Source organism: Acomys minous (genome assembly GCF_964271855.1).
Source record: "Acomys minous genome assembly, chromosome: 1".
In the NCBI taxonomy this organism is placed as follows: domain Eukaryota; kingdom Metazoa; phylum Chordata; class Mammalia; order Rodentia; family Muridae; genus Acomys; species Acomys minous.
In genome coordinates, this window is record NC_140483.1 from 58,859,945 (window position 1) to 58,867,892 (window position 7,948).

The window sequence follows — 7,948 nt, forward strand, 5'->3', positions numbered from 1 at the left end:
TATATGGAAGACATAGGGACATGCCCTTCAGATGCTTGATGTAGTCACTTCTCAAAACATAGTGAAAACCACCTTGAAATGAGTGTTCTGACATGGTAACTTCAGGACAGTCTTGGCACTGTGCAGCTCAATCAACAGGTGTTGGTGCTTGCTCATGGACCACACTCTGGGTCAAGACTGTGCTCCACCCTGTCCCCGTGGCCCACTGGGGCCTCTGGTCTGAAGATGAGGACAAGGCTGAGGAAACACTTCAACAGCTCACATGAGGAAGCCAGGTCTGCTGCTGCTGCTGGAGGCTATAGTCGGAATCAAGGGGTCTGGACCATAGTCTCTGTTTTCTCTTCTTGCCTTCCTTCTCAGGAAACAGTATAATGACCAGCTCACCTGAGACTGCACTCTCAGAATTACATGCTTCCTTCCTTAGACAGAGCCATGCCTGTACCCTGGAGCCCTCTGCCTGTAGTCCAGCCTTTTGCCCAGGACCAGCCTGGTTCATCTCCCCGCAGCCCCTCATCCATTAGTAGATGGTGAGAGCTGCAGCAGGCCCTTGTTTCTCAGCTTCCTGCCTTGGCTGTTGCTCCCACTTCCTCTTTGTCTATTGCTTCACTTCTTAACCTGGCTTCTTCCTCCAAAAGTGGGAAGTGGGTTTTAGGAACAGTGCAGGGATACATGGAAAGTAAATTATGGCCTAGTTTTAGCTTCTCAGGTATGGGTTTCTTTTTTTTTAATCACAACCAGGGGAAAATTATTGAATTATTTTGAGAGGAGGAAGACTGGTATCCTGAAGGAGGGAAAAAGGAGTGTGGTAGAGTCTCACCAAGACCATGACACTCAGCATCTCCAGAGACAAGAGGACTTGAGCAGGGAACAGCAATAGGAGCGCAGGCTTCTGGCCAAGGGTAAGACACAAAGCAAGACGGCCTGTGTGCGGTGAGAAGTGTGGCGCTGTTGCAGCAGGGTCACATCCCCAGCTGGGCCAACAGTCTGTGACTTGTCCTGTCCCCTCTTCTCCTCTCAGCTGGACAATGTTATCCTGTTTCCTGTGTTACTCTGCTCCCCATTTCTTAAGGAGATGCTTAGATGGAGCAGGAGAGTAATACTTAACACAGTGTGGCAAACTTTCAGCACAGTGCCACAGAGTGCAAGCTGTAGGCTTTGTGGGCCCTCTGGGCTCGATTGCTGCTATGTAACCTCTGCTGCCTTTCCAAACCAGCCCGACGAAGTGTGGCTGTGTCCTACTGACACATATTCGAAATCAGAATTTCACATACCTTTCTCCCCCCTCCAACTATCACAAATTAGCCAGGAATGCCCTTGAACCTCTGATCCCTCTGCCTCTACCTCTCAAGTGCTGGGATGGCAGGCATGTACCACTAGGCGTGGTGTTGTACTACTGTCAAAATCAAATTTTGTAGCTGTAGGAACCGCGGTTCTCAGAAGCCGGGAAAATCAGTCCCAGGTCTCACCTCACCTGAGGGCTGATGCTTGCACTTCCCCTATTGTCTAAGAGCGAAGGGTGACGAGGCGGTGAAGTAATTCTGTAAGGAAGCATGACCAATTTCCCTTCCTCTCCCTTTCTCTCCTCCTCTGCCCCTCCCTGCCAGACCCCTTATATACAGTTCTCCAAGCCTTGCTTGCCTACCTGTACATGTGAAGTCACCTCCACAGCGGAGACAGGAGCTTTCTACCTACAAGAATGCCTTCTTCTGTCAACGAACGCTGAGGGAGCTTGCCCAACTCTTCCTGCCACGTAAACTACCAGCCACCTTCAAACAGCAGCCTCCAGCGTCACTTCAGGACCCTAGGTGAGTGGCAGGCCTTCCTATATACCCTCTGCTGGGAAGCACTAAGCTGCTGTCTGGATTGGGAATAGGGGCTTAAGGGCAGATTGTCACACATCAACCCTTTGAATGTTTATATAGGGGGAAAGCTGCTTGAGAAGTTGCTTATGCCAACTCCAACTTAACACCAAGAAGCAGTGGGGTTGGATGGGATAAAAAAAAAAAAGTCCAGGGATGAACTTCAAGAGAAGCTGCAAAGCCTATAGCATCTGAAAGAAGAGAAGGGGAAGATTTTTTTAACAATGAGTTCTGCCCTTGGGCACCTGTCCTTAATCCCAGGTGTTAATACTCTTTGCAAAGCCAGTTTCTCTGTCAACTGCCCCTCCTCTCCCTCCCAGCCCCCCTTCCCTCTCTGAGCTCCCGTCTCCCCCTGAGCTCCCCTCCCCCCTCCCAGCCCTCCTCCCAGCGGGGCCCCCCCAACCCCCCCAACCCCCCCCAACCCCCCCAACCCCCCCCCCCCCCGCCCTTCTTGGGTCAGAAGACAGTTTCTTTAGGTGTGAGGAGGGTATGTGAATAAGAATGCTCTTATATGGTTGTAGAGGAAATGGGGCAGGGGGAAGTGCAGAGGAGAGAGAGAGCCAAGCGGCGGGGTGTGGAAAACAGTTCTCTGTGGTAGTCATGGGGTCAGGCAGGGAGCTGACTCCTTCTGCCCGTCAGGCAGCCATTCCTAGTTGGCACTTCAGAGAAGGCTTTGAAAATGACTCACCTGGAACTCCAACCCCTCTTTCTGGTTTCACTTACTGGAAAGATCCATTCTTAGAATTAGGAGTGAGTCTGCCAACTGAGGTGGCAGACTTGAGTACGTGACCCAGACTTGCCTCCTGTGCCTCTCCCTACTGGGCCATGGATAACCCTGGGCTACCTTGCGTTGAGGCATGAGGGCTGCTTGCCTTCTGGAAGGAGAAATAGACCGGCTTAGGTCAGCCAGGTGACTCAAAGGCAAATCCTAGAAACTAAAGGTGAAAGCGAGCTCTTTCTCCTCCTGAGTTGAGACTCTCGTGAGGTACTCCCGGATGAACTTTTCTTCCTCCTTTCTATTGGTGGCCAGGAGACATGTGATAGGGAAGGAAGAAGATGCAGGTATGTGGAGGCAGATGACTATGGCAGGGGAAGACAAAGGGATAGCACCAGCTGCAGCTATGCAATGGGAGGAGGAAAGACCCTTGCTCCGTTCCAGTGCACCTGGCACGGTTTGCGGTGTTCTTGTCCGCATCTCGCTTGTCTTGGGACTTTTTTGTTGTTTCAACGGGACGTCAGATGCTGAGTAGCTTATAAGGAAAAGATGTTTGTCTCACAGTTCTGAAGGCCAGCAAGTATTAAGGGGTGACATTTGGTTCGGTCCTTTTGGTTGGTAGTCCCTAAGCGTAGTCTGCATAGTCCTAGACATGGTAGCATGTGACAAGAAGGAGTGGACAAAGCAGAACGGAACTGGCTTTCACAAAACACCTGCTCTAAGGCTATGCCACCAGCCAGCAATCCGCACATTCGTGGGTTTACTCAAGAGGGCAGAGATCTGGGAACCTAATTCCCTCTTAAAGGTATGTAGAGATAGGCTCTACACACCTCACAGGAGGGAAGGAATAAATGTGAGTTTTGGTGGAGCCATTCAAACCACAGCGTCCCTCCAGCTGTGTGCTCTTAAAGGGGGATCTGTAGCAACCTTGGGAGCATTACTTGAGGGTGTGAAGTTCCAGGTCAGAGGTTGACTTCAGGGTGAATCCTCTCTTTTCTCAGCAGGAGCACTGGCCCCTTTCTTCAACCCAGATGAGCTCAGGACTACAGATTCTCCCCTGCCTGAGCCTCATCCTCCTTGTCTGGAACCAAGTACCAGTGATCCAGGCTCAAGAGTTTCGATTTGGACCTTGCCGTGTGGAGGGGGTGGCTCTCCCAGAACTTCGGGAGGCCTTCTGGACTGTGAAGAACACTATGGTGAGTAGAGGCTTAACTTGGCCCCTTTCATGGTGCTCCCCGCTTCCCCTCCCCCGTGGGGGAGGGCACTTGTTCAGGATTGTGGTTCCCTTTTTGGCTTGCTTAATCAGTTTCAAACAGAAGAACCCTGATGGGTCAGGAGGCTCAAAATGCCCCCTGTTATATTTGAGGAAACTGAGGCTCAGTCCTCTGTGGCCAGCCTCCAGTAAAGAAAGTAGAGCCTAAAAGGGAGGAAAGGAGCTCCCGCGTGCTCACCCTGGGTGGGCTCTGGCTCTTATTTCGAGGGGCAGGAGGAGAAGCAGGGCTTGGGAGAGTCCCCCAAGAGCAAGAGACAGCTCCCACAGGCACCCTGTTTCCATCTGCTTCCCATGTGAGCTATGGGGACGAGCGCTACCCTTTGTGGCTCCTAATGCTGAAAGGCTTATTTCCTCCTGTCTTATTTGACCAAAGGAAGCAAATGTCCCTTCTCAAGTCTGTGGTCAAGGCTCTAAGAAGCCCTGGGGGTCCATGTGCCCTTATGGGGTGAGTAAGCTTAGTGGTTTCCTGTAGGCCAGACCTGGATCCCTTTCCCAGGATCCAGCTCGTGATGTCACTTCCTGGGTCCTCCTCTGGTCCCTCCAGCCTCTGAAGTTTCGTTGAAGGGATAGATTTTGGAGTTGGGGATAGTATATTAGCCAGACTGGCTCCTATGAAGATTCCCTAACCTGGAGACCTCTTTTCTTTCTGTTCCCAAAGCAAACTCGGGATGACGTCACAAGTGTCCGGCTGTTGAAGCCACAGGTTCTGCAGAATGTCTCGGTAATCAGTGGGGAAGGGGATAGATCGCCAAGGGGGACCGATGGGAGTCCTTCCCTTCTGCTCTGAGGTGACCCTACCCAGGGCAGGGCTGGACATGAGGCAGGCTAGCCTCTGTCTGGGGTTATTTCTCTGTGCGTACGGGGAGGTGGAAATTGAAGTCTATAAATAGCATTTTCCACTAAGGCAGACACTTGCCAGGCATCTTTCTTTTGTTTCTGGAAATGCACTGAGCACCCGCTGAAGTGAGCTGGCCTTCTACTCCCATCCTTTCCTCTCACCTGGTACTATCTTCTTCCCATCTGTCTAGACAGTCTGTGAGCATGAACAGACTGATCCTTGAGAGGCGCCAAGTTTCAGGAGCAGAATAAGCCAGGTAGCACTTGCTGCGTTCTAGGGCATCAGGTTTCTTACTCCTTCCGGCCAAGTTCCCTCTAACTCACAACCACAAAGCCCAAGTTCCAACGCTTGTCAAGACCCATCGTGTCAACGCAGCCACATCTACTATAAATCTTCCCTACTAGACAAAAGGGACTGTCGTCTGGGCGGGGAGCCAGGCTAGTACCTGGGATGGCTGTGTTTCCTTGGGTGGGTAACTTCTTCCTGGGGTCTGAGCTCCTGCTGCGAATCACCAGCTGCCCCACACGACTCCCTACCATCCCTTCAGAACTATCTAGTGCCACCATCATTTCCAAGGCGCCATGGGTAGTGCACGGGTTTTCCCTTTAGGGCCAGGATTGTCAGAGGCCCTCGGTGATTTGCTCCTTCCCTAGGGTGCCGAGAGCTGTCACCTCGTCCACAGTCTGCTGAGGTTCTACCTGAACACCGTTTTCAAAAAGTACCACAGCAAAATAGGCAAACGCAAGACCTTGAAGCCATTCTCCACTCTGTCCAACAACTTCGTTGTCCTCGTGTCCAAACTGCAGCCTAGTGTGAGTAGATCGCGGCTGGAGCCTGGGGAGTGGTGTGCTTCAGACTATGCCCCCGCATTTATCCTGGAGTCTATTTCCAACAAAGAGTCCTGTGTGTCACGGGAAAAGGCTATGGGCTCAGGTCTCCATCTGCCCTGATCAGAAAGGAGATCCTTACAAGGTGTTCAACCTCTCCCTCCGGGCTTTGGTTTTTGTCATCTATAAAATGGGGGTGACATTTCTATCTGTAGAGACATCTACCTGTAAAGTAAAGATACAGCCTTGCCGTATGCTGGGAATCTGATCTGGCTCTGGCTTCCTTGAGAGTGTAGGACTCAGCTCAATCCTCATAGGATCTGGGAACCCTGCCCTGTGTCACCAGGACAAGCAGGGGGCGCAGGAGGTCGGGGGAGGCATTAGCTTCCACTCTGATCTAACTTTGGGAATACTTTTTTTCTTTCACGCAGAAGGACAGTGACATGCTTTCCACTAGTGAGAGTGCACATCGGCGCTTTTTGGTGTTCCGAAGAGCATTCAAACAGGTAAGGCCAGGAGCGGGGAGCCTGCCTACCCAACGGAATCAGGCTAGCTCGAAGAGTCACAGGGGACTACCCTAGACACCTGACGCAGCACTGACTGTAGGCACCTCCTTTGTGCTTCTATCAGACCTACCTGATCTAGGAGAAAGATAGGTATATGTGCAAAAACAAGCATCTGTTTTGCATAAGCCAATGTCAGTTTTTCCCCCCTGTTAGTTTTCAAGTGGAAATGCTATTGCATTTCCTTACAAGTCGATTTCACAACTGAAGGTGTTCCTTACAAGAAAGCTTTAAAGGTCCCTGGTGTCAGGATTGAGAAAGAAGGTGGACAACACTCCCTCAAACACATCTGCTTAGTTTCCACAATGTACAAGTGGTCTCGTTTATGAGTAAAAGACATAGAGAAATATATGACATCGCTTTAAATTAACACACCAAAGGAAATCCAAATTGCAACCCCACTGCCCTCACCCTCAAAGGAAAAAAAATCTTTGATTTTGGATCGCCATATGGAGAAGCAGACATGTCAGTCTACAAATATGTGGAGGAATGCAAACTTGGACTCGTTTCTTATCCGCTCAGCGAGTCTACCCCATCTTGTCCGGCCCTTTTCCTTTACTCAGTGGCCTCTTTGTCCTCACCCTGGAAACAAGTGCACATAGATGGGGTGCAAGTGATGGGTGGAGCCATCTAGCAGGGGATTCGGCTAATCTGGAGTCAGGTCTACTTCAGGCAAGGCATGCTGCGAGGAAACTATTGTCATAGGTAACATACCTGACCCCCAACTCTCCATCTGCTGCAGATGGACACAGAAGCAGCTGTGGTGAAAGCCTTTGAGGAAGTGGATATTCTCCTGGCCTGGATGCAGAAATTCTACCAGCGCTGACTGTCAAGCAGGATAACTTACGCCCTCGTTTGTTCACTGTGCCGTTTTAAGACGTAGTTCGTGCCCATGCAGCCCTGGGGCACTTTAGGCTCGTGGCCACGGACCCCATCGTTGGCTCAGGCTTTCTCTTCAGACTTCATCTTTAGCAAACGACAGTGATGGAAGGCAATTTTGGATGCTGTGACTATCCCACAAGGTGCATATTTATTACAACCCTATTTAATTATTGTCACGGTTTCAGAGGAAACCATATTTATTTGTAAGGCTGGGGGTTCCATGAAGGCAGCGGAATGTAGCAGAAGCCCCATGTTTCCACCTTATTTCCTGTGATCTGCACGGGGGCAGTGGATGGTTGCTCAGTAAATATTTAAACTGGACTGATTTTTGATTGTTTTGTCTGTTTCAGATTATTTGGGAACAATGAGAGATGAGGGAATATAAAACTAAACTTTAGTGCACAGAAATCATGCAGGGAAGGACAGAGCGCTGGCAAAGGGCACTGATTTGAGATTTTATTTATTCTTCTATGTATGGGTGTTTTGCGTGCATGTATGTCTGTGCGTTGCACTCATGACATGCAGTACCATTGGAGGCCAGATGAGGGTGTCAGATCCCCTGGGACTAGGGCTAAATGCAGTTGTCAGCTGCCATGTGGGTGCTGAGGATCGAACCCAGGTGTTCTGGAAGAGCAGCCAGTGCTCTTCACCTCTGAGCTGCTGCTCTAGCAAAGGATCCCGATTTGAAGAATGAATGACGAACGCTGCCATATGGGCTAAACCAGAGCAGCTTTGTACCAGACACGTCACCTTATCCCTGATTTCCCACCCATCCCACTCCCTTGTCTCCAGGTCCCCCTCTCTGCCTGCGGTGCCATTCGTTCTGTATCTGTTTGATATGGTGTGTCAAGCAGATGGTGACACTGTACTTGGATGCACTGTCCACCCTGTGCTGAGAGTCCCTGCTCGGACTCAACTCAGGTAGCCACCCCATTCTACGTTTAGGAAAGTGTCCAGGAGCATATGCTGCATGTCTAGGGAAGGCCCTTCT

General features: G+C 50.6%; 1 protein-coding gene across 1 annotated transcript; it reads left to right on the forward strand.

The window, feature by feature from the left end:
• The first annotated feature begins 1,726 nt into the window (after nucleotides 1-1,726).
• Nucleotides 1,727-7,694, forward strand: IL24 (interleukin 24). Its single transcript, XM_084772062.1, has 6 exons — nucleotides 1,727-1,805; nucleotides 3,576-3,770; nucleotides 4,506-4,568; nucleotides 5,339-5,497; nucleotides 5,944-6,018; nucleotides 6,818-7,694. The coding sequence occupies exons 2-6, from the start codon at nucleotides 3,606-3,608 to the stop codon at nucleotides 6,899-6,901; spliced, it is 546 nt and encodes a 181-aa protein (XP_084628188.1). The 5' UTR covers nucleotides 1,727-1,805; nucleotides 3,576-3,605; the 3' UTR covers nucleotides 6,902-7,694.
• Nucleotides 7,695-7,948: the final 254 nt, after the last annotated feature.